We start from the raw sequence: 27,425 nt of genomic DNA on the forward strand, positions 1-27,425 counted from the left end.
TTCGATCAAGTTTGTGGTCTTGTTTTTCATTTTGAAACATGACTGTTAACAACCAATGTTAAATGTCAGTAAAGATATCTTTTGGTCTCTGTTTCTGTATTTTGTCCCATAAAATAGAACCTACCTAGTACATCATATAGTTTAGTGAACAAGAGGGCCCCTTTCAGTTATTTTGGGTGTCATGTTAATGAACATGTCAACATATATTATACTAGTGTATCTATACTCAGTTGACATATCAGTACACAGTGTCCATGATTGTGGGAAATTTACAAACTGTTTTATAAACTGTCTTCCAAAAGTAGGCTGCATGCATACGTCAGTATCTCAAACTGTGTTCACTATAGAAGTATATAGGTCTATCTTAATAGAGAAAGGACTGATTGATTATAGGCAAATATAGGCATTGGATGCTTGCGAGTCACTTCGCCCAACAACCATTTCGCCCAACTGCCATTTCGCCCAACCAGCCTGGTCATTTCGCCCAACCGCGTTGGTCATTTCGCCCAACCAGCATGGTCAGTTCGCCCAACCGTGTTGGTCATTTCGCCCAACCGTGTTGGTCATTTCGCCCAACCCTGTTGGTCATTTCGCCCAACCGTGTTGGTCATTTCGCCCAACCTTATTTTTACTAATATTCAGTCAGAATAATATTACTTTTTCTATTCCACCAGTTCAATTTGATTTATTTTGGGTAAGGTTACTTCGTAATAGGTAAATAAAGTGAGGTCCGCTCGATATCGATCGGAGTCTGAGCAGTTATTTCGGGTATAATGGGCAGGGCTTTTATCCATCCTTTGGGTTTATCCCATGTGATTGACAGGCTGATGTCAATAATTGATGTTATTGCATTTGTGAGTCAGTAATCCGCAGTTATTGTTTTGGTCAGCCAAGCGTTAATCCGGTCAACCAGACGTTTATCGGAGGCCTATTGTTTGTGGTTTATTAATCCACACCTATTGTTCTGCTTGATGACTTCGGTCAAGGTTTATCAAGTCTGCCAGGCATTAATCAAGGGTATTGTTCACAGCAGTTATGTGTTTATCTAGTTCTACATAGTGTTAATCTAATGTTATACAAACACAGGGGAATCGGTCTTCATAAAAACCTATCAAACCTAACCCCTAAAATACTGGTCCATCCTCAAGATTCCTTAATATTCGGTTCGTATTCTGTAACGTTTCCTTACTAAAGTTATACAAAGAAAAGGACTTCAAGTTTCCTTAATATTCCTTAATATTCGAACGTTTACTATCAAACCTAACCCCCAACACACTGATCGGTCCTCAAGTTTCCTTAATATTCGGTTCGTATCCTGTAACTTTAACAATTCCCGAACGTTTACTTTTCAAGTATCATATTTAATCAAGGTTGGGCGAAATGACCAGGCTGGTTGGGCGAAATGACCAGGCTGGTTGGGCGAAATGACCAGGCTGGTTGGGCGAAATGACCAGGCTGGTTGGGCGAAATGACCAGGCTGGTTGGGCGAAATGACCAGGCTGGTTGGGCGAAATGGTAAGGTTGGGCGAAATGGCAGTTGGGCGAAATGGTTGTTGGGCGAAGTGTCCTGCTTCCCATTGGATTATAGGCAAAAAACGCTTCTTTATGGTTAGAGTCCGACATATACCTTATGACATCTGCAGATTCTAATAATGAATATCCATTGTAACATTGGATACGATTGTAGGTTCCTATGCTTATCAGCATAAAATTGGAAAAATGTGTACATACTTCTTGCTTCAAGAAACACATGCAGATAACTTTGCTTTAATAAGCTTGGATTCTAACTAATTAAGTCTGTTCAATATCTTATGCTATGTTTGAAGTAATTTTGAAGTAAAGTTACCCAAGCTATAGTCTGGGCATGAGAATCTTAACATTTAATCCCTGACTTCTAGTCCCCTTACATGCATTGAGACTGTAACTGTTAGATCACAACAGTGTTACAGTATGTCTGCTGAGGTATCACAAGTTCGTTAAGAAGGGAATAGAAACTACGTATGATCTCTGATAGAGATTGCTAAAGGAAAGTTGTGTACTGTGTGTCTGGCAAGAAGAAATAAATACACATAAATAAACATAAATACAGACAAACAACTGCAACACAGTTTATGCAAATTAACTGAAATTCAAGAGTAAAGGATAGTTGGATTATGACCGACCAAACCAGCTGAGTAGTCAAATTTGTTAGTTGGACTCATATTAAGGTAAGAGATGTTTAAAGTTTTCAAAACACTGGCCAGCTGGTTGCTGGCCACCTTTAATGTATCTCTAACTTTGACATGCACATGCATTCTTGCTCAACAGCATTGATCAATATATGAAACAGCTTTCAACTCTACAAAATAGCAAGTCTAAATTTCTAAAAGTCGATTATCTATATCTATATATATATATGTATATATATATATCTATATATATTTAGATACATATATAACTATATATTGCAATCTGACAATGGTGGAAAACTTTACCTGTAAGAAAGGAGAGACAAATTTTCCATAAATCTTTAGGAGGGAGACATTAGCTATGGTGTCTATGACACCCATGAATATACCCATGACTGCCATGTCTATCAGGAGAAGACTCAGGGAGTGGCAGAATGGTATCAAAGCGATGGTGATGGCAATTATGGTGGTAGAACATAGCAACATTGGATCTGCCGGTAATCTGCAATTACAAAAATAGAAAACAAAAGTTATAAAAGAGTTTTGCATGCATAATTCAAGAACTTGTACAGGCGCAATATATTTAACCCGCCCCCCCCCCTACATTTAGGGATCTATGCTGTACCGTATAGATAGATTGTTGTTGCATTCTTCTTTTCTGTTTCAATATGGTCCACCCAACTCCCACCATCCACCCCCTATCCTCTCCTATGGGAAACCAATTTTATGTAAACTTATAAAGATTAAAGCATGACAAGGTCTATGAACCCTCCAGTAAAACTGGATCATCAGACAATAACACAATCGCACTTTCTAATTTTAATTGCAGCCAGCAATTCTACACAACATCTTGGATAGAATATAACAGTGGAGCTATAAACCATACCAGGGCTGATAACAATTGACTTAGGCATACCCTGTGAAAAACTTTTATCCCTGATGATATGCACCATTGGTATGCAGTTATCTTCCAGATTATCTTTACCCTCATAAAGTTCAGTCAAATGGCATGTACAGTATAGCATAGATATCCACACTGAAGATGTAGGTTACAACATCGGATGTGCATCCAGCAGCAATCAAAAGCAGTACTATTTTACATATCGATTTATGAATAGAATGCAGGTATGGAACCATGAGAGGGGGTGTAAAGGGGTGCATAATACCCCACCACCCCCTACCATACCCCACACAAAACAATGAAAATAGTCATCAGCAGTACTAGTAGCAACATGTTGAGCTTTAATTATAGCCCTAATTTCAACGCTATAAATATGCCTAAAAATGCAACATTCACATCTAACATTTTTTGATGCAGGAGGATGTTTAGGCCTAGCTGCACTTTGTCAGAAAGGAGAGTCTACAAATATTGAAGAAAATTTTAGAGGGTTGGAGGCAGGGGGGGGGGGGGGGATTGGGATGTCCTGCTTCCATGGATTTTCCAGAATATAGAAGTATATATACAAAATTGAAAGGGAAAACAAAGTTGCTGAATAGGAAAATTGTTTAAGAGATACACAGGAGTTTGATGCACTTGTTCATCTGAGAGTTTTCATGATGAGAGATATTTTATATGTTAGTTGCAGCTACTAAAGCTGGTTCATCTGAGATTTTACTTCATGAATGATATATGTCTTAGCTGCAGCTACAATAGCTGGTTCATCTGAAATTGTACTTGATGAAGGATATATATTTTAGCTGTACAGCTACCATAGCTAGTTCATCTGAGATTTACTTGATGAAAGATATTTGTTAGCTACAGCTACAATAACTGGTTCATCTGAGATTTAACTTCATGAATGATATATGTCTTAGCTGCAGCTACAATAGCTGGTTCATCTGAGATTTTACTTGATGAAGGATATGTTAGCTACAGCTACAATAGCTAGTTCATCTGGGATTTTACTTGATGAAAGATATATATGTTAGCTGCAGCTACAATAGCTGGTTCATCTGAGATTTTACATGATGAGATATTTTATATGTTAGTTGCAGCTACTAAAGATGGTTCATCTGAGATTTTACTTCATGAATGATATATGTCTTAGCTGCAGCTACAATAGCTGGTTCATCTGAAATTGTACTTGATGAAGGATATATATGTTAGCTACAGCTACAATAGCTAGTTCATCTGAGATTTTACTTGATGAAAGATATATGTTAGCTACAGCTACAATAACTGGTTCATCTGAGATTTAACTTCATGAATGATATGTCTTAGCTGCAGCTACAATAGCTGGTTCATCTGAGATTTTACTTGATGAAGGATATATATGTTAGCTACAGCTGCAATAGCTAGTTCATCTGAGATTTTACTTGATGAAAGATATGTTAGCTGCAGCTACAATAGCTGGTTCATCTGAGATTTTACTTGATGAAGGATATATATGTTAGCTACAGCTACAATAGCTTGTTCATCTGAGATTTTACTTGGTGAAATAAAAGCTGAATGCAGCTACTATAGCTCGTCTCTAGAGAAATTGATCTGAAGACTGATCATGCATAAAATGCAATATCAGCCGCAAGAAGTTAAAAAGCTCTGATCGTAGCTTCCAGCTTCAATGACTTATTATTCACAAACATTTCTACTACAACATCCTTCAGACTGATAATTTGTATAAATCTATCTGTTCCCACTATGACTTAAAAGGACTTTAAACAATTTAAAAGGATAAATACGTTGAAAAAGGTGTCCTCCTCCAGGAGTTGTCTCTCTCTCTTTGACATTTTACATAGTCAAAAAGCCAATTTTAAGTTTCCTCCGCATGTATATTCTCAAGGCTACCCTGCTGGTAATGACTTTTAAGATTCGAGTTTCTGAAGACGTTCCACCTCGGCTGGCAGGCAATCAATAACTGTAACACTTAGTTGTCGTACCTGAGGCAGCTGCTGACGGTTGGCTTTCAAATATATATAACAAACCTATCTATATGTGCATTTCCTAAAGATGTGAGCTTCCTGGCTTCCCAGTCACATTTCTGTCACATTCAACATTTATTGATGCCAAAAAAATGAGCGTATGATCTGTAAAACATGTATGTGTACATTTTAATTGCTAATGATATATCCTATCTGCCTTTCTTTCACATGTACGCATAGTTTGAATTATAACTCAGTGAACTCGGCATCTTGTTGTTAGTAAGCCACGCGACTAATGCCAAACTTATATAATACCCGCTGCATGCAACAAAACAACCAAACCAATACACTATATAAGTTCTGATTTATGTTCCCTTAATAAATAGATTTATCAATTTCTTTCCCTTTCACAATCTATGGAAGAAGCAATTTTGAGATAAATTTGCCAAAGTTGTGATACTACGGTTTACAAGATTACAAAATTTCCAAAATCCCACAGCGATGTACAGACTAGCTCATTTAGCTGGACTATTCAAGTTTTGACCAATTTAAAAAAAAAAAAATGCAAATTTTGTGATCTTGTACTTTGGACGATCGATGAGGAGTAGGGTCATTGGCTATAGAAGTGACCGGTCACTGAGGGCATACGTGCCATACAGTGTTCAATAGGTACAGTGACCAGGTCACTGTATATAGGCATGGTACAGAGTGAGATCTCCATCAAGTGCTGAGGTTAATTGTTAGGTCATCAAACAAGTAAGCGATGTAAATTTATAGTAGTAACATTTTAATGACTTAATATTAATTTCTATCCATTTTGTATGTTTTTCTAATCATTTCATCAAATCAAATTAACATTTGGAAAAAGCCAATTTTTACTATATATTAAAAACTAGCATATAAATATAGCATCGACTATATATATCTGTCAAGATAATGAATTACTTCGTTATGGGATAAAGGTAACAAATCAATTTAAAATCTGTATCAGAAATTAATGCAAACAACACTGTGAAGTTCAAAATAAACAGCAGCATCCTTGTTAATGAGGAATTTCGAAACCACTTTTGCTGTTGTGCAAGCAATTGTGGTGAGATGTTCACAGTTTGATAATTGAGATATCTTTTTCCTGCTGATGTCGGAACACTTTAAATCTGTCGCTTTCAAGTTAATGGCAATTTAGTCACAAATGGTAACTACTTAAACAATGATTTTTTAATTGCCAAAAAACTAAAGATGTCAATAAATCCATCAAAGTGTAACACTTGTATAGGCTGCGAAAACATGATTGCTTCACTAGACCTATTAAAATAATAATGATATTCAGTAATAAATTGCTTCGAATATATAATTAGAAATTAAAAACCAATACTACCTCTTCAACTATGGCTTTAATTGAAATCTTATTGGTTTTCATAATTTGATACAGTGTTCTCAAATGACAAAACTGATAAGAAATGTTCTAGACATGCAGAACTTTTTGGGTTCAATTTAGTTTACAGAATTGCTCACTTGTTTTCATTATTCCTTTTTCTTTTTCAAATGTGACCTCAGAACTTGTGTGAATTTTTCCTCACACTTATACAGAGCTCCAAAACAAATCAATCTTTTTAACAGGATATTGCACAGTGTTCACACGATCATGCTTCATTGTGATGAGAAATTAAGAACTTTCTGCACATTTGTTGCCAGAATTGGACTAAAAACATATGGAACTAAATTTTACAGAGCTGCTTTATGTACTCACAGATGTCTAGCTGAGTGATATTGTAAATAGTAAAAAAAAAAAAAAAAAAATTAAAACAGCGTTTAGCTTTGATCTAGTTTGCAAAATACTGTTTATTTTATTGTCATGTTAAAGTTTGTTTTTATGTTCAATTGTTATTTTGAACGTACAGCACATGATGCTGCGACATCTGTTCTTTACAAAACTATATAATTTAAGGATATTAAACTACAACACTTGAAGGCAATGATACAGACAAAGGCAGATTATGAAAACTAATCACCGGTTTCATTTTACATCTTACACAGCTAGCCCTTCAAAAGTCCCGATCATTATTTGGAAACACAAGGGGATCAAATCTGATACCACAAGGGCAATCAAATTTCTTGTGTGAATGTGAAACTCTCTCAAACTCGGGATCAGACCCCGCGATCATGGTCTCCCTTCCCTGGGAGGCTCCTGTCACCCCACAAGGGTCATCAAGTTTGAAGTGTGCATGCACGAGGGATCACACAATCAAACAAAGATCTTCTGTTACTTGCCCGTAAATTGTCACTGCTGCATGAAAAACCCGCCATGGTGAGTCTAAAGGTAGGGAGACTGTAGTACTATTACTATATGGCTGTTTTTATTAATCTTAATCAATAGTCACAACCTTTTGTGTTTGCATAATGCTCTGTGGTACCACGGTCGTCCATCCACGGTTCTTTCTCAAATGTGAACATGTCCGGGGTCATCTTTGCATGTTACCTTTAGAGGGAAGCTAAGATCCTGCCGTACCCCTACAGTACCCCTGCAGTACCCCTACAGTACCCCTTGAATGTTAGACTGCAGCATGTGAAAAGGGCCAAAGAGATTCAAGTCGTACACCATCGTACTAGTCTTTTATAACACTAGCCCATGGCAAGCTGCAACCAAAGTTGGCTCATACACAACCAACCAATTAAAGTTACAGTACTTTCCATAAATTTACATTTCTATACCTGCTGGATCAAAACTTTGATTTGTGTTAAAGTAAACACAAATTAAAACAAAGGAAATAACTTAATTACAAGCAGTTTTCAAGGTTTCTTAATTTACGTTTTTCTTGAAAAATACATTTTAACATGGTAAGAGGGGAACCATACCATATTTATACCATAGTTAAGACGTGAAGGTATGTATACAGTAAGAGATCCAGAAGTGATATGGCTTTACTTAATATACATCTTCTATTCCACCCTCTTTATTACACCTTTAATTGAAGTGATGTAAAGTATTATCACATCCAATTAACATTGATTATCACGAAACACAGGTCTTGTCTAAAATTCTGTTCAACTGTTCAATGATCTATAAACGTTAGTATAAAACGAGCAAGAAACTTATCAGTATATCACGCACAGCAATAATTCACCCCAAAAAGTTCTGATGGTATACCGCGATATTATGGCAATCTAATCATGCAGCTTTCATATTTCTGGGATTAAGCCGTGACCGATTTGCACTTTATGATGAATGACTAAGAGTCCCCGGTAATCATGCATGATTGCTTTCCTGAGCTTTTGTGACAACAAACCGTACATTATATGCAAACGAGTATAAATTAGGGCAGCATATATATAGATATACGTTGCAAGTATATTGTACTTGTGAGGAAGTGTGTGATATGTAACAGAAAATATGGAGGTAGGTATGTACGTAAAGATACAGTAATACTGTATAAAGTATATATAAATATAATATATATATATATATATAAATATATATATATATATATATATATATATATATATATATATATATATATATATAAATATATATATATATATATATATATATATATATATATATATATATATCGTAACGAGTTGGAAAATCAAGAATAGTGAAAAAACTTTCAGCCTCCACCGGGATTCGAACCACGGGCCTTCCGCTATATATATATATATATATATATATATATATTGAAATATATATATTGAAATATATATAAATATAATATATAATATATATATATAATATAGTGCTGATCTCTGCCTGATCCAACAAAGTCACTATACCTGCTGATGGTCATGTTCTGGGTCTATTCTGTATTTCTTCTTTTTTCTTTATGGGGGATCTTCTAATTAAATGTATTCTGTTACATATCTCTACAAGATGAACATCATTTCATGAATGAATGAACCCTTAAGGCGGCAGTCTTGGTTTACAGAATAATATTAATAAAATCCACGACCCATGCTCGGCAAATTTAGCACATTTTAATTAGTTTGGGGAATTTGCAATCTTCATGAATCATATACAAAGAAAAAGAAAAAGAAAAATTTAGAGAGGTGGAATTTCCATTTTTTTTCTTTCACTTCTACTGCAAGCTGAGTCCCATTGTGATGTAATGTTTCCTCATCTCAACAGGCACTCCTTTAAAAAGCATTTCTGTGGTAAAGATTTTGATAATTTAGATCATTTTATGGTGATAGTGCTCTCCTGTTCTAGTCCCAATTATGCAACAATTATTTAAAAAAAATTAATACGAAAATGTGATATAGATTATAAAGATATATAAAAGAGAATTGGGGAAACCACATGAAGATGAGATGCCACAAATACAAACAATTCCAGGGTTTGAATCTTTAGGAACCAAAAACACATATTTTTTTCAAATTGTTCCTTTTAAATTGATACACTCAACAAGATACTCAGTAACTTTTGGAGGTCAGAATGGAAAGATTACAAGCAGACTCCATAGAAAGCAAATAGCAATAGTGCGATACTTATGTGGAGACATGTAAGTGATGGCCGATGAGTAAATCTACAGCTGTTTTGAAATGTTCGACTCAAAACTTGTCTGCTCTGGGTAATTATGAATGATAATGAGTGATAACTTTACCTGTCTCCGACAACATATATATATACACGTACCCCAAATGATAAAAAATTTAGTACTCTGACCCCCAGTTGACTGACTCAATTTAGGGTCAAAGTAATGCACAACTTTATCTGTAAGTTCTTTTTTAAATCTACCCTTCAAAAATAGACCCATATACCTTAAACTTGCTTATCTCCCCTCAGATTGATATCACTTCCAATATTAAGCTGGTATTCTACGTTACAATTTTATCGGATGTAGATGGGTTTATGAGCAAGTTGTTCGAATGTGATATTAGGCATACCACAGAGAGGCAATAGGGCATTTCCGATTACTAATAAGGGACCCCTAGGCGTCTAACATCATTGTACAGCGCATGATTATTTAAAGTATAGACCTTTCTAGGTATAGGTGTTACTAATGTGTGAGTTCATGGAGCTTATTTCCATCTTTTTTAAGGTTTTATAGCTGACCTTTCCTTTCCTTCCATCTAGCTACGGTGCTTCTTTGGTAAGTAAAGTAAAATAATGTCTGTGAAATCCTCTGAAGTATCGTAACAACTACATCATCTATAACTTGACTTATAGAAGACAGTGAGGTCCTATACTGGAATAGTTACAACAAAACAATATACAAAACAATTATAAGATTATAATTCTTTGCAAGAATTATAATTCTTTTATAACAATTAAACAATTTATAAGCTATTAAAACAATTATAATTCTTTGGAAGAAAATGTCGAATAAACAAAGGTTGAAAGGAGAGGAAAAGTTTTATAACAATTAATAGCTGTAATTCGCAGAATTGGATCATATGTGAAGCTCGGTATCTAAATTAAGTTTTTAAAAAAGGAGTATTCTCAAAAATAAGGTTTTATTGCAGTGTATCTTATATTGTACATTTTATTATTGCACAATGAGTGGTTTGATAGTTTAGAATGAAGGGGATTGGCTTTGGCAAATATATTCTTTGCAAAAAGTCTTAATAAATCCTTTCTTAAGTTAGCTTTAAAAGTCCAATACTGTGATTTTCATTGTATTTTACATTTTCTTTTTCAAGCAAAAATATGGAAAAGGGAAAAAAGGGTGCAAAGGGAGTACCGCTTGGAAATCTGTGCAGGAGAGAGGGCGAAGCAATGTAACAAAAAATTAGATGATCTTGGTGAAAGATGAAAAGAACATCTTGGTGGAATGAAACTGAGAGAAGGTGATAAAGTCCTCACCGCTTGCACTTGTGCAGTTAATTATTAGAAACATTCCAAACACACTTTATATTAACTGCCAGCTTTAAAAGCTTACATCTCCCAGGAAAATTTATGACATAGAAACGCACTGACTTTGATAGCATAAATCAGAGCTCTACCTATTCCAAACTGTTCTACTTCGTTGGATCTGGCATCTCCCTGCAGGTGCCCGAAGACCATAATCATAAATCAATCCAAAGTTATGCTGATAAGGTGGTACCTGTACCATGTATGTACGTGTTTAATACCCAAGGTGTCATAATTTTAGAGCAACTTGGAGTCCAAAACTACAGTAATATAAGTAACCCTCTCTTCTATCAAAGAAGCGAATTTAATGTTTTATTTCACGAGATCAACGAAAAGTGTTATATCCTGCATTGTGTGTAGCTGCATATATCACTGAAATCGTAATTTATTGACATAATAAATTCTGTACATCAAATACTTCAGGTTATCTATATATTATATATAGCGGGAGGCCCGGGTTCGAATCCCAGTGGAGGCTGGAAGTTTTTTTACTGTTCTGGATTTTCCAACTCACTATGATTTCATTATATATTCATGAATTTGTCTTTGTCTTTACCTACATTTCATTAACAGAGTCTGCTTAAAGTATATCTTTCGAGATCCGGCTTTAGGAATCACAAATGATTTCGAGTTGGTTAGCATCATGTTTGATCTCTAGAGTAAGGCTAATATGTCACCAAACAGAACTAGTATTGTTCGATACAGTTGACAAACGCCTACAGTGGAATTACGACCTTCCTTACTGGTTTCGAACCTCTCGACATACAATCAGTGTCCATAGCCTAGTGGTTAGGGTGTCTGCATATAAAGCGGGGGGCCATTTTACAAAATTTTGCACTCTCACCTAGCAAGTCTAGCATTAATTACTTTGGAGACAGGTATTTTAAATTAAGGACTTATAAACACCACTATCAGGAATAATGAATCCCGTATCATATCTTACAGAAAATTATATGCAAATGGCCATACTGCTTTGTTACACAAAATTTGAACACCAAATTATTACCTGCGAACTGTCCCAGATCTGAATGTTGACCTATCCATTCACTTTTATCTACGATACCAGTTAAACTGGTCAGTCATGTCTGTGCTGAGGTCTTGAGGAGACAGGTAAGCAAGGAACCAAAAGTATAAATACACATCTACAAAGGTGCAACAGCTTATATACCACTGTCTGATAGAGCGCAAGGTTACACCAAACTGGTAATGTCAATGTACTTTTTAAATTTAATGAGAGAGCTTTTTTAATTATGCAAAGAAAGTTTGGTCAAGCAAGCTTTTAAACCATAATACATCAGCTCTTACAGAATATGAGAGAGAAAATCTGGGATAGAAATTAGCTGGATAATTAAGTGATCTAGAGCTTGTGTTCTTGGAGTCATGTCATTACATATTATGGTGGATAGGATATACATTGAAAGGTTACAAATAAAACTGGTGAATGTCACTGCACTGTACGTGGATAGGCTAATGCCCATGCATGTCAGCAATGCAATTAATGCACAACAAAGTTTGGTCAAGCACGCTTTTAAACCACTTCAAATCTACTGTGAGTGAGTGACTGAGAAGGAAACGGATATCTGAGATGCAGATCTTAGGCTTAGTAAAAGGAGAGATGGATCAACTTAATAGCTGCAGCAGTACTACACTGCGTCAATGCATTCAGTGCTGTATATTAGTTTGAATATATATGTCCTATTTAGGAAAGTTCAACCAACTGAAGACAATAATAACCTAACTAGCACAGCCTAATGAACTTTTTACTGTAGGGTCTGCATTGTTAGTCTGAGAGTGTGTAGTCACAGTTATACATTGTACTAAAGTAATAACAGACTGAAGTATTATTGGTTTGTTTGGTTAATTTTGAATGATTATTTGTGGCAAGTGCAAGAAGCTCAACATTTATTCGAATATGAATTGATAAACTTGAACTTCCAAAAGTTATCACACATTGACATTTTCATTTCTTCAGTTGTCCAACCTTTGCAGTGCGATCCATTTCCTGGAGAGTACAGTAATAATGGCCTGCATGATGGGTTTAAATCTGAGAAGAAAGATCATCACCTCCAAACAAATTAATATGCAAATTAAGACCCAAATATAGCAATGAATTATACACTTCATCAATCAAATTGTCAAATCTGTCTTTCATTTTCACCTTGTCTGCCACAGCTGGAATATCCTTTCAAATGGCTTATAATCTGAATGTACCATTCCAACATGGGGGGGGGGGGGTGGGTTGTCATGGAAATGCACATTAATTGCCACATGTGATTGAAATTGTCACCAGCTTATCACCAAATCGTTTTTCGCATTAACCCAAATCAATCAGTTTGATTGATATTTTGGAGACAGCAGATTTTGAAACAGAACAGGCTTAGAAATCCTCGGAATCATTAAATGTGTGATATACACCTGTCGTACACATCAACACTATTACACCTAACAACCTACTGTAACAATGAACTGTTCATATAGCAGAACTGTGCTGATTTATTTATGTGTACAGTATGACTTGGGGAACATTAATTTGCAAATTCCACCTGGTGCTTTACTAGGACGTCACACAGAAAGTAATATATATGGATCTGTGTGTTCAATTTTGCAACCCTGCCCTGTTAATAGAAACTTTGCAAGCATGCATTTTCAAAACAACTTTATTTGTCTATATATATACATCTGCGTCTATATATATACATCTGTCTATATATATACATCTGTCTATGTATATACATCTGCGTCTATATTTGTCTATATATATACATCTGCGTCTATATATATACATCTGTCTATATATATACATCTGTCTATATATATACATCTGTCTATATATATACATCTGCATCTATATTTGTCTATATATATACATCTGCGACATCTGCGACAAATCTGAAAATATTCTACTGTCCTATGCCAAAGATATTGATGTTCAAGTTATTGAAATTCATTTTAAGAAGAGCTTGACTTAAACCAGATTTACAGGAAAAGTGAAAAAGATCATAATAATGTACAGTTTACCTGCAGTACAGTGTTAATTACAAACATATTGGGTTTATATTGCTATTATTAATGTAATATCATATCCCAATTCAATCTGATATAATTTCAACCCATCAAAGCCATTTCTTCAGGTAGCTATGCTGTTTTGCTAACTTCAATGTAACTCAACACACAAAGAAGTATAGGACCTACAGTTCATTAATAATTCTGAGAATGTAATAGCATTTACATAACATGCAATTACTTTATCCGATGATGCAATCTTGTAATCTAGACGACACAGGCAAAACGTCACACCGGTTCATCATCACGACATGAATCAGTTCTTTAGACGAGGCCTGGAGAAAGATGCAATTCACTTTTGAGGAGACAGGTAAGTGATTAGAGAGCAAATTATGAAAATTTGACAGTATATGTAACTTTTACTAACTTTGACCAGCTTCGTTAACACTGGGGATAATTAATGTTAAATAATGCTTTAATCAAGTCACACTCTCACACATTTGCATTCCCTACTTCCTCAAACAGTTCTGTACATCGCTCTTCTCGTGGTCTACTCTGGTTTGATCATGATAAAAAGGTTTCACAGTCACACGAAACACCTTCCATCACTAATGGACTACGCTGGGTGTCAAACTTCTGGGAAAATATATGATGTTATATATCCTGATTGCAAAATGTATGAAAGCAGAAGAAGAAAAAACCCAGTCGACATGCAGCCACAATGATCTTTCAGACCGTAACATATTCCACACTCAGCCTATACCTATATGTAACATGTACCATGCTGATAACATTCTACTGCATAATTTTGCTCAGACTAACAGCTGACATTGCAAAGCTTTTTTCAATATATATTTGGCCAAATATGTAAATGGTTAGATCACAATTGCCCTGTTTTGTACTTTACGGCCATAAACTAAGTTCTTTATTACATTTTTTTACTAAATAATAATTTAATGAGACAATACACTGATGGATAAAGATGATATCAGTGAGTAAATGAAGTCACAGAAAAATGCCAATTGTCTGTTTTTACTGCAAAACCGCAGACTGGCAACAAGTATTGGCTAGCTGGAATCATACGTAATGAGTAATGATATTGTAAGGTTCGAAGCTGCAGCTTGCATGCATTGTTATTCAAATATTGTGATCATTCACAATGCTATGTAGAAATAATTCTGCCTCCTATCAAGGCAATTGTCCAATAAATAAATTAGTTCATTCAGGAAATAGTAGAAATTAGGGATGATTATTATAAAAAACCCAAACAACCTAAAAAGGTAGACTTTCAGTTCTATCTTCTATATAGTATTAACAGCAAATCTGCCAGTTTGCATATCAAACATACATTCAGTATGATCTACTGTACATATCGTGAACATTTATATACCCGTACAGTAACTGTGCAAAATATTAACCTAAAGGCAGACGATCCAATCTGCTCGACAAAACAGACGATAGACGCATCGATGTATCACAGATTTGCCCGTTGCATATTTAAGTTTAAGTACCGGCAGATCATTAATTTAGAATGAAGACAATACATGAACTTCAAAAGTACATCTCACACAATTCAGATATTATATATACAGTACATTATATCCTTGGTGATAATATACAATGTCGTTGTCTACTGATTTTATACAAATGCGCAGCTACAGAGAATGCCAGTGATGTTTGTCTTGTGCATTATCTTTATACAATATAGAATACTGTAGTATAGATGGCTACATTATCTGTAAGGAAATCACTGCATCTTATATTGATTTATGATATGGCGTTTTATCAGTTTTTATCTTTATCTTAAAGCCTTTCACTCATCAGCTATCTCCCTCTAGTATACTTCTCTCATTTTGCATTGTCTTGTTTAATATTAATACCATTGATCAGGCTTGAATACTTCTCAACCAAATCTGTTTTTTTTTAAATTTATTTCTCTTTTTTTATTTTTTATGTATTGTATACACAAAAGAGCCTGTGTTTGATTTGTTAGGTTTTCTCAACGATGCTTTTAGGAGAGCTACGATTACAGCCGTCGAGCTTTGCCTCAATCCTCAGGGGAGGAAGCGCAAGGTACATCAGCATAGCAAATTGACGATCTGTGCTATTAAACAACAAATGGAATAAGTCTTTCGTGAAATTTATCGGGCGATAACGTTCCATAATCGTTGTTTGCACAGCAAAAGCTGAAATGTGGTACTGTTTACAATCGAAAGGCCACCAAGGAATCGTATGTTTAGGCAAACCAGGTCATTAATTGATTTGCAATGAATAGAATTACTAGCTAATTTGTTTTCACAAGCGGTCAATGACTCTCCGTATTTCCATTGAGAAAACATGCCAATGTTAATTCTAGAGTAATATTTTCATTTTTATTTATTTTTCTTCAAGATGTTATCTTGGAGAACAATTGAATAACTTTGCCTGAAAATGTGATATGAATATGTGGCTCAAATTTAATTGATTAATTGCCTATAATTTCTAAGCCTTATATTCTCTTTTTGTCTGTGTGTACCATTTTGATCCAATATTGGAAATTCCCTTGTTTTCCATTTTTTTTTCCTGTTTTCCATTTTTGTTCCTTTTTAAATGTACTGACTTGAGCCCATATACGTAATATGCAGAAGTATGCTAAAGGATAGATTACTGTGAAAGATGACTTATTGCGAATTTCTTGTTGAACTATCAAAAGTGTCCTCCAAGTTACCTTGAGGGAAAACCAAATTTCCTTTTAATTATTTAAACAATGGAACAGTATTAAATCCTGTGAGATAACCGACTCTACTGCTCTGAGGCCGGTTGTCCTACAGGTATATGTCCACGACTTCAAATCTAGGTGACCAGCAAACTTTTAGATATTTTACTAAAGAGTCTGTTCAGATGATGATATATAATTGAAACATGTGTGTAGCATAGTATCCATATGCATATATGCATATGCATACCATATGCATATGCATGACCATATGCATAGCATGGTTATACGGAATAGTAGTAATAACATCCACTCCCATTTTTGATTCAAAGATCTGGAACTTTGCAAAAGTTGTTCATATTCCATACTGGCCTTTGATCTGTGCACAAATTGATGCACCTGCAGGGATGCATGTGACCTGACATGACAGGCCTATATAATTCATCCATGCTCTAGTAATTGAAGACGGGAACAGTAAGTGATAGCCTGGCCGCCTACCTACTGTGAACTAGATTTATTGTGTGCCAATGAGTCACATCAGAGACTATTATTTGTTTGTGATTTGCTCAAAGATATATTTCATGGAATGGTTTCATTCGGCACTGACTGATGTCAATGAAGCTTCCACCATACTTTACTTTAAATAGTAAAACCAACAATAATAATGCATAAGATTAAAAATATAGTATATATACTTTACAAATCCTTTCTCTGCTAAGGCATTTAATTCTATTAAAAGGAAACTGAATTAAGGCAGAACTTGTAATTAGCGACTAACACAGGTCCTTCCTATCCTCGTGTTAATCTATTTGTTCATTTTTTTCAGTATAAAAGTGTTTTTCACTCATCTCTATCTATTCCTTTCTTATTATTTCTCTTTTCATTTCCTTTTCCAGTTTTCTGATTTCCTGTCTCTTTCTTGTCAATAATCCATTTGCTTTCTTGAATTGAGGCTTCTTTGTTCTTTTTTTCCCCTTTATGGTGCACTAGCCTTGTTAACTAAATTTAGTGTCCTTCATATAATGCTATTTTTCTGAGTGTTAATTACATATTATTATCAGAAGTAAATCTGAATTGAATTCTGAGATCACATCCCTTACAATTATGAACTAGTTTAATCTCTGTTCGTTCATACTTAGTAAAGATTCCTAAATCCTATTGGTCCATTCAGGTCAGCTGACCGTGGTTAATCCTGTGAGTAACGCACGGTAAAATTACAGGGCATCACTTTAATAAATCTTTGGTTATATTGTAACCAAAAATGTTTTGTTTTATGATTTTTCCCCCACACAAATGGTAGTGTATGAATGAACAGGGTTAATCAACGGTCTAGCGTGCGTTACTCACATGATTAATGCACTCCGGGTGTTAATGCTATCGCTGCATGCACTCGGGCTCCGCCCTCGTGCATTGCTTGCATTATCCCCCGATCGTGCATTAATCCTGTGAGTAACGCACGCTAGACCGTTGATTAACCCCTTATTATTATCAGAAGTAAATCTGAATTAAATTCTGAGAGCACATCCCTTACAATTATGAAATAGTTTTATCTCTGTTGAAATATGTTAACAAAATTCAATTCTAAATAATAAAGTAAAAAAAAAAACACATTAATGCAATTTAAGATATGAATTCATGATTATTTTTGCTCAGATTTGATACAGGGGCGATTCAGTTAAAGGTTAAAATATAAGTGAATCCATGCAACTGAATATTCAATATATAAAGAGCCCTCAGGCCGTTAACCAGCTTAACCACAGCTGTTTGAATCACTTTTTGTAAGCATATTTGTATGACTTCAGTGCAAATGTCAAAATATCAAAAATTCATTGCATCGGTTCTCACCACTCGATATAATTTCGGGAACAAGAAGGTAAAAATTCTGTTTTTTAAGGTTCATGGCCTCTTGGGTGCAACATGACACAGATATGAAAATTAGTATATGATTGTACACGTTTTGGCCAAGCCTTAGGCATGGAACTTTAATTACATTCTATACAAGAAGATGTAAAATTTGATTTACTGATGAAAATCTTTGTAATTTCAAAAACGAGGAATGCAATATTTGGTAGGTTTGGTAGATTTGAGTGCATATGTAGAAAGGAAACAGCAAAATACGTAAGCAAGGAGTCAAGGAAATACAAAGGCAACAAAGGTCTTTTCTTGAATTTTTTATTTGTTCTCTTAATAACTCATTTGTACCTAAAACATATTTTTTTTGCATTAAGAACTATTTTTGCAAGCTTTCCAAACATTCCTTTTAATAATCGTATAAATAGTACCTAATTCAGAATATATACTTTTATTTAACCTTTACTCCTTGGCATACATGTACTAAAACTTCAAAATCTTTATCTTAATGTCATATCTAAACAAATATTTCCACAGTACTATTGTACACACCATACACCCACCCACCCACTCGTCTATAAGGGATACTTAAATTTACCCATTTAACAAACTATAAGGCTAGCTGTTGAAACTCAGGATTCCTGCATGACAAAAATACAAACTACATTATTTGATAGACAAAACTGTCCTATACAGCTGTACAGTTAAGGTCTGTCAATAAGTTAATGCCAATGTGGAACAGTACAGCTTGTCATACTAATACTATATACAGTAGGTTCATGAATGAACAACTGGGACAGAGCCGTAAGTCAAACATTGTGGTTGCAGCCTGGGTAAAGTACTTATAAATTGAGCAAGCAGTGACAAATAGACGACTGTAAATAAAAACAAAATGTCAGACAGTCGATTGGTCAAAGCAATCAAGAAGACACCTGTATGCATATATACATACACAGATATACATAAAGGATTGCAATGACTGGACATACTGTTCACCATCTGACACAATATTATCGACTGAACTACAAATGTTAGAATATTTGAAAGATTCGGAGACAGAGTTTTTCCTTTTCTAAATCTGTCTATAATTGTCTGAAGTAATGCAGAAGTCACAACCTTAAAGGCATTGAAGACTCGCCTCAAACCGTGTGCGGCCATCTGAAAAAGTTAACTTTCTGTTGCTTGCAGGTGACGTTTTGTTCGTGTCACTACAAAATGCAGGCAGTAATGAAATGTGATACCTTGTTATCTTTAGGTGGACCTGAGATGTCCATCGCTGTATCGTTTATACACTGTGCTGTGGGTATTGACCGCAGCTGTTTGTACTAACTGTACACTAGTGTCTAATTACCGATGGTAGCAAGCTGTGTGTGTATTTTCTGGGATCTATGGTGGTGTCTAACAGTTCTGTTACACCTCATTCGAAACTAGGTCAGATTACCGGCATTAGACGTTTCCTTTTGCGCGAGTCTTCACACCCTTTAATTGTTGTGTCAGCTCACATGTGAAATAGACAGCCTGGTTTGTGATCTCAGATTTAAGAGATCACCTTATAATTAATTTGCCTTCAAAATTTGGTGCACATTTTCACTCACTCTACTTGAGAGTAAAACAGCACTTGACCAATCATTTTTCAAAACAACAATTGGACAATTATTCAAAAAGACTTTTTTCTCTTATTTGTAATCTGCTTTAGCTACAGAAAACTAACAGAGCCAGAAGTGGGAGAGAGTGGTACTATCCCATTCTCCCAGACTTTTCCTAACCCACCTCTTCACCACCCCCCTTCCCCTCCTTATGAATGTGATTAACACATGAGAATTAAGTACAGTAGTTAATTAAAACGCTAACTACAAGCAAATTAGAACAGCCCAACCACCTAGCTTAATTATCATCTGATTGCAATATTCTGTTTTGAGAATGGAAGTCTGTGTTAATGAAGTCCATTCAGAGACAGAAACAAACGATTAAGTGGGTGCCAGGAGTACAATGCAATATGTCTTAATTTCCCCCTCACTCAAACATGCTGGTTGCCTTCCCCCTAGATGTTCTATTGTAATCAGCCATGGCTTTGATCTCCTTTTCTACATACTTTATTGAACTATAACCATCAAATTTTCAGGGACTTATAACAACATCTCAAATACCTTGATCGTCTGAGTTTCACTTCAAGAAAGAGATGGTACAAAATATTTCACAAATTTCTAATCAAAAAAAGTTTTGTTTCCATTTGCTTAGTTATTGAGCACTACCAAATGTGTCCTGCAATCTTTTAATCACTTGTTTCCATGAATAGACAGGTGAAAAGTTATAGACATGTTTTGATTTTTGACTAAAATTTGACTAAATTTGATAAAAGTGACAACGTAACATCCAAGTAAAATTGCTATATAAACTAATGAATTAGTGCTCACTTCTCTTCATTTGTTTTAGTCCCAATGAAGAGTATAAAGGCAAATAATTTAACCAAAAGAATTGATGGTATTGTAATTAAAACCAAGGGGACCGAAATAAATGGGTTCAACGTGGATCAGAAACTAGAAAAGATCATTACACAAAGTGAACATCTAATTACTGCAGTACTGTAGGCGTATAGCTCCAATGCTCATCTCGTAAACACAGCTATGCTAATCCACCATTTGAGTGAAATTTATGAGAGACAGTAATTGCACCGTTTGTCCACACGTTAATAACAGATATCAAAATCTGTCTCCGGTGAATGTTCAAAATCATCTAAGCTGTTAATTCTCATGAAGGAAATCTTTGTGGATGGTATTGACAAATGATATGAACAGGTGTACAATGTTAGTGAGCAATATATCGTACCATCAATACCGTACCGTCAACAGGCAGTTACCAGCCTATACAGTACAAATTCATGTAGACCTTAGGGGGATCACATCATTGAAAATAATTTACCGTATAATATTTCCACACTATTTCCACACTATTTTATTCCCAAGCAATCAAAATGATGAACGATTTACTAGACACTTTCTAAGTCAAAATTCCATAATTACATGTAATGTAATGACTTCCTTTGGGTCTAGTACCCCATCTACCACAGAGCTACTAAACAGTAGTGGTATGGAGATGGGTACAGATTATCATTCCATGTTCTTTCCAGCCATAATCAGATGATGTGGTACTGTACATCCCTGTAATGTTACACACATTATAATACAGACCCTCTTGTTAATGCACATGTACACATATCCTGAACATGCAAAAAACATAAAGAGAAAATTATTGCAAAGTCCTGCAAAAGTCAAAGTCTAAGTAAAATACACCAACTATAACTGAACAAATATTAACAAGAGCAGAGATGAACAAAATACCAGCATGTAGGATTGGGCAATTTAAATATTGATTATTGCCAAAGTTGACAAGCCTTTGAATGTCCAATGCGGCCTGTAATCTTGAACTGGAAGGAGGTGTCTTGAAGTAATTCCTAACACTGTATGTCAGTAGATAATGTGAAATACTTAAATAATAAGGTGGTTAAGGCACTGGACTTGTGATCTCAGAATTGCAGGTTGGAGTCCTGGCCAGATCAATATGGTTTGTCCTTGGGCAAGGCACTTTATCTCCATTGCCTCTCAATGGGGACCTGTGAGATAAATTGTCAGTTTGGCGCTGTTTAGCTGCTGCCATGTGGAGGGATTGTCTCTATGTTGACAGGTTATTGTTGACCAGGGCAATATCGTTATGCGCCTTGAGCATCGTTATCGTTGGATATGTCTGCGCTTTATAAATCCTTACTATTATTAATATCATTTATTATTATGTTCACTGTGTTGACAATTACAATTCAAAACTAACATTTCTTGACAGTGAAAAGGTGCTTCTTAAATGTGTAACTACAGGTCCTTTCTCAAAGAAAAACATTAAATGTTAACTTAAGAAACATGACCAACAGCATATATATGGGATTTAAAATTTAAAAAAAAATTGAGTTTCCTTTTCAAATTAATCTGATTTTTTTATTTCAATTAAAAACACCACCAACCCATTTTCCTACAGCAGACTGGTCTGTATGATAGATCATTCTGTATGATTACAATGAAGGAATGAAATGCTATTAACTGCACTGCAGTACATGTGAGGTCATTTTAAAAATGGTTTAAAGATGTAAGAAAAATCTTGATTCATGGGCTAATTAAAAGAATTAGGCCAGCACAGTTTGCAAAATTACACCTTAGTTGCCATACACACATATTATTGTATATGCTGTACATATACTTAGAGGAGTTAAATTTATGAGTCTCAATTTACTTAAATGTATTAAATGTTGCCATCCATATGTCTTCATGGGCTTACTGCACCCCGCATTCCATACATTAGGTCCTAAACACTAAACACTCAACCATTTACACTGAATCTGTACAGCATATGTAAGCCTTCTGTGAATTATACACACTTCGGCTGTATAGCCTACAATACATGTACCTATACACCCTGACTGTATAGCCTACAATACATGTATCAATCACACTTTGCACTATAAATTTCTGTCAAATGGTACTTTCAAAATCACAGCATATGGATTTTATCAATCCAAAAAAGTGCCATCCAGTCATATTGCACCTTTACCACTCGTCCATGAACTGTATGTCAGAGTATTACACAAAATAAGATATATTGCTCTCTCAACAATGATGAACCAATCTTTCATTGAAAGGAGTGTAAATCTATTGATTATTCCTAGGTGCTTAATACTGATAGTTAACCACTAAGCAGACATATGACACAATGTAGCTGTGCTGTACAGAATTATAAAGACAAGTTAACCACAATGTACAACAGTATATACCTATCCGCAGGGGACAGCGTAGTCACTTTTATGGAACTCTATTTTAGGTGGCTTCTACCGGGGGAGGGTAGTACTAGGTCTGGGACATCCTCCACCCCCCTCCCCACAAGCTGAGGTCAAGCTCTCCCCACCGTCGTCTCCTATTCTCTTGTTTTGTTTCAGATTCTTAAATTCTGCTTCCAAAGTTACTGCCTGTTTATTCTTTGCCTATACCCTATTAAAGGTGTTTTTTTTATGTATTATGATTGGTTTCTTCTGTAATATATCCTACCTGAAGGGCTGCAATCAGTGTAGCAAGAACAGGATTATATCCCCTAGACACATGTACAGCTGTATCTAAAGTAGGTTATTGATCATGAGGAATGAATAAATGATATGTTGTATCATGATTTCTGTTTAAACTACAGTATACAGACAGGTTCTCATATGGTTGAACCTTATAAGCTGTTGGGAAGGGGAGCTAGGAAAGTCCCCACTAACTGTAGATCATACTGTAGTCCTGTACAATTTAAAAAATATTAAAGGAACTAGATTCAGACAGCCAATGCACAACTTGTTAGAAATGCCCAAAAAAAGCCCAAAGGGTGTCAAGAACTTAATACACACTCTTCATTCTCTCTTGTTTTTTAGCTTTATATAGTCCCTGTATTATATATAAATGTTTGACACTATACACTTGGTGCGCTTTTCATTTTCTGTGAATACCATCATGCAATAAAGTTAGTCTGGTTGAATTATGCAGTAGCAAGGTGAGGTTTATGGTAAACTTGGGACTTTGAACCAACAAATTTTACTCATTGTCAACTAATTAGTCGAATTTTATCAATATTTTTAACTTTTCAATGTGGTTTGCAATTTAAGTGACCCTGCAGCATATTACATACATGTCTGAATAAAAAAATGATGAAACTCTGGTCGATTTCTATACATGTATCTTCATTAAAATTAGTTTCTGTTTCTGTAAATTCTTTTCTGCCTCATTGTATTGTTATGACCTTGGAAGTGAGTGAACTATACATCTGAGATTTATATGGTTGGCTTACATTATATATATTTATGAAAATAGTTACAAATGGAATGTTCAAAAACAATTTAGAAGGAAATATTTTGTTGTTCTTCATTGTGTACACCAGAAAAATCAGTAAAGCTGTGGTTACTCAACACAAAACAGGAAGGTGATGATTTGGACCTAGGCCTGATTTTACAAAATTACATTACCTCTTGACTTCACTTTAAATGTGATAACACATTGAGAGACATCCTACTATAGCACAGTTCAAACCATGCTTCTTTGTGTTGCCTTTGAAAGATCATGAAATTTCCAAAACTATGCCTTGGTAAGTACACCATACCATGTTAGCTGGTTCCCAGGCTACATAACACTTACAATGCAGCAACAAGCTGGTCCACAGGCTATGGGCCATAAAATCAATATTCTAGACTTGAGCTGAAAAAAACCTGACAGATGGCCTATAATAGTACAGTACTTCAAGCAGGGTCCAGTGTTTTTATTGAGAATCAGCTCAAGGCCAAACTTAAGAGCTAAACTAGCACGGCCTGGACTAGGCCAAGAGGGTTGACTTTGTATTATTAATAACGTTTGTATTAAGTCCAATTTTTCCAAGGTGTAGGGTCATAGGAAATACTCCTTGTAATAGTATTAATACAAGTACTAAGTAGTAAAAAGCTAACATATACTGACAAAATGCTGCAACAACTTCTCCTTTTCCCACTGTATCTATGTTAAATATTCGACAAGAAGGCGTTACGATGATCTTAAACCGATCACATCGATAGTAGTTGATAATAAGCCTGTAATACCTAGCTATTGTGTAAACCGATGTTTCTTTTTGCAACCTATTTCTCACCTGTCCACAAGTATCCCTCCGATCATTGACCCAATCAATGTGCACATAGACTGGGACAGGAAAGCCCAGCTCATATCCGCCAAAGTGCTCTCAGTTTGGCAGCCAAGATCTTCAATTGTTGGTCCTAAAAGAGCCACACACATTCCAAAACTCCAAAAAACACTGCAATAAGTTACCGTTGCTTGTAAATTTTTCGATAAAAGTTGCGATGCTGTCAGAGAAGGTGGGTTTTCAACATCGAGACCAAGGGCAGTTGGTGCTTGAGTTGTATTAGAGTCCCTAGCGACTTTGGCCGGTGCAGTTCGGCCATCTTCACGGTTGCGAGGAACCGCACGATCCCCGGGTGCACCCTCCATGTCGACTACTGTTGAAAGACAAAACTTCCTAAATTAGTACCACAGACCGTAAGAGAGTAAGGCGAATGGGAAAGTCCATGAGCTATATCATAATAATATGGATATCCAAAATGACAACGATCGCAATCATTTTACAGTCCCGATCTTACTCAGTAGAACTTCGCCCGCCTTCGAACGATAGTATAGATTTGGTGCACTTGTAGAAAACTTTCTCAATGAGCTTTTAAAGCGGCTTGTTGACCGTTTTGCTATACTTACATTAGGCTATTATACCATCACTCTGGGAATAGCTGATCTATCGTATCGAGGACGCTGTTGATATTTAAAGCATGGGTAAACAATAGCTGCATTGCTTGCGTTGCTTGGAAACTATACTTAAACGATTAATGAAATATATAATTCCACTTTCGTATATTTTCATCATTTCTAAGAGGAGAACCCCCCCCCCCCAAAAAATAGGAATAAATATACTTCCAAAACGCAATTTGTGCTATAAATTTAGCTTTGAACAAAAATAAACTGAAGCAATATCTCATCATAGCCGCTATATTTATCTTCTTTAATTTACGATCACTTCACTGTAGCTTTGCATTGAACCAAGATAGTGATCAAAGTCCTGGTAATTTTTAAAAACTTAACTTATATTACCGAAGAACCAATTAATATGACGTACGTGTGTTCATTAATCATTATTTAGTGTCGTAAGATCTTTTGCAGATCTGCACGTAGGTGGGTGGTGAATACGTCACAAGACGTGTATCATATCAAATTGGTAATAAAACTGTACTAAGCTAGATTTTTCGAAATAAGGCTGTTTACCGTTTAGACACTCATCGTTTTCACCGAAAATGCAAGCAATAAGAATATATGTAAGTCATTGTTTGCTGAAAATTAGGGGATTTTTTAATTACTATATAATTTAGGCAAACTTGTTGTAAATAAATGATTAATTAAGCATCTTGATTTATGATAAGTGTTCCGTTATAGTTACACGATTTTTTTTTTTTTTGGGGGGGGGGGCGGGGGGTTGTATTTGCTAATAATATAAAATCATACTTAACTTTTCCATGTCATGCATACGCTGCCATAGTTAAAGAATCACTGCAGGATTTCAAAAGGAGTGTGTGTATTGATGATGAAGATGCAGGCTGTCATATTAGAATGGTAGAATTTAATTAATTTGAAATTATGACAGAATAAGTCAATCTGTCAACTGTTTATTTTAGAAAGTTTGACTAGTAACTTTTACTTTTAGTCAACCCTGGTTGTTAATGATGGAGATTTATGTCCAGAAATGTAGGACGATTTAGATAAACCCTAATCCCTCTATTCACTATACAAAGGTACGAGGTAGCATACTCTTGATGTAGTTAGAGTGTACACAAAAGAAACACCACCAGGTCAGGGCATAGTCAAGATGGCCAAGATACAAGATGACAATACAAAGGTACAGGGTAGCATACTCTTGAGATAGCTAGAGTGTACACAAAAGAAACACTACCAGGTCATAGCCTGACCTGAAGGAGCACTAGTAAAATAGGAAGGGGCACAATACTCGTGTACTGTAACTGGAGAAGTGTTTGAACACATGATGGTGAGATTGGGGAATTAGTCCGAGAGTACAGCTACCGTTATGTGGAGGTGTGAGACGTCCCTCCCCCTCCCCACCCCCCCCCCCACCACACACGCAAATTGCAAACGACACTCCCCGCCCAACGACTGGCCTTTGCGCATTCCACTGATCGGTCAGTGAACGGTAAGTTAAGTGATGATGGTTGTTTTCAAATGTAACATATTTTACATAATTACTATTTAGCCATCATTTGCAGTAATGTAACAATCAAGAAGTGTTTTATGCTCATTTATATGCGCTTGGTAAATATGTGACATTTCAAAATACAATTAAGTCTGTTCATTTAATTTAACTTAAATTCAATCTTTTTCTTAATTCTGGTCAGATAATGATG

At 35.4% G+C, this 27,425-nt stretch overlaps 1 protein-coding gene across 1 annotated transcript in view; it reads right to left on the reverse strand.

The window, feature by feature from the left end:
- LOC139961091 (major facilitator superfamily domain-containing protein 4A-like) overlaps positions 1–25,699 on the reverse strand; it is a 99,266-nt gene extending 73,567 nt beyond the window's left edge. Inside the window, exons 1-2 of the mRNA XM_071959975.1 lie at positions 25,103–25,699; positions 2,475–2,670 (exon numbers count right to left, since the gene is read on the reverse strand). Of these exons, the coding sequence (XP_071816076.1) occupies positions 2,475–2,670; positions 25,103–25,458 (552 nt within the window). The 5' untranslated portion in view covers positions 25,459–25,699. The remainder of the gene's footprint in view (positions 1–2,474; positions 2,671–25,102) is intronic.
- Between the last annotated feature and the right edge of the window lie 1,726 nt (positions 25,700–27,425).

Source organism: Apostichopus japonicus, chromosome 20 (assembly GCF_037975245.1).
Source record: "Apostichopus japonicus isolate 1M-3 chromosome 20, ASM3797524v1, whole genome shotgun sequence".
Lineage (NCBI taxonomy): Eukaryota > Metazoa > Echinodermata > Holothuroidea > Aspidochirotida > Stichopodidae > Apostichopus > Apostichopus japonicus.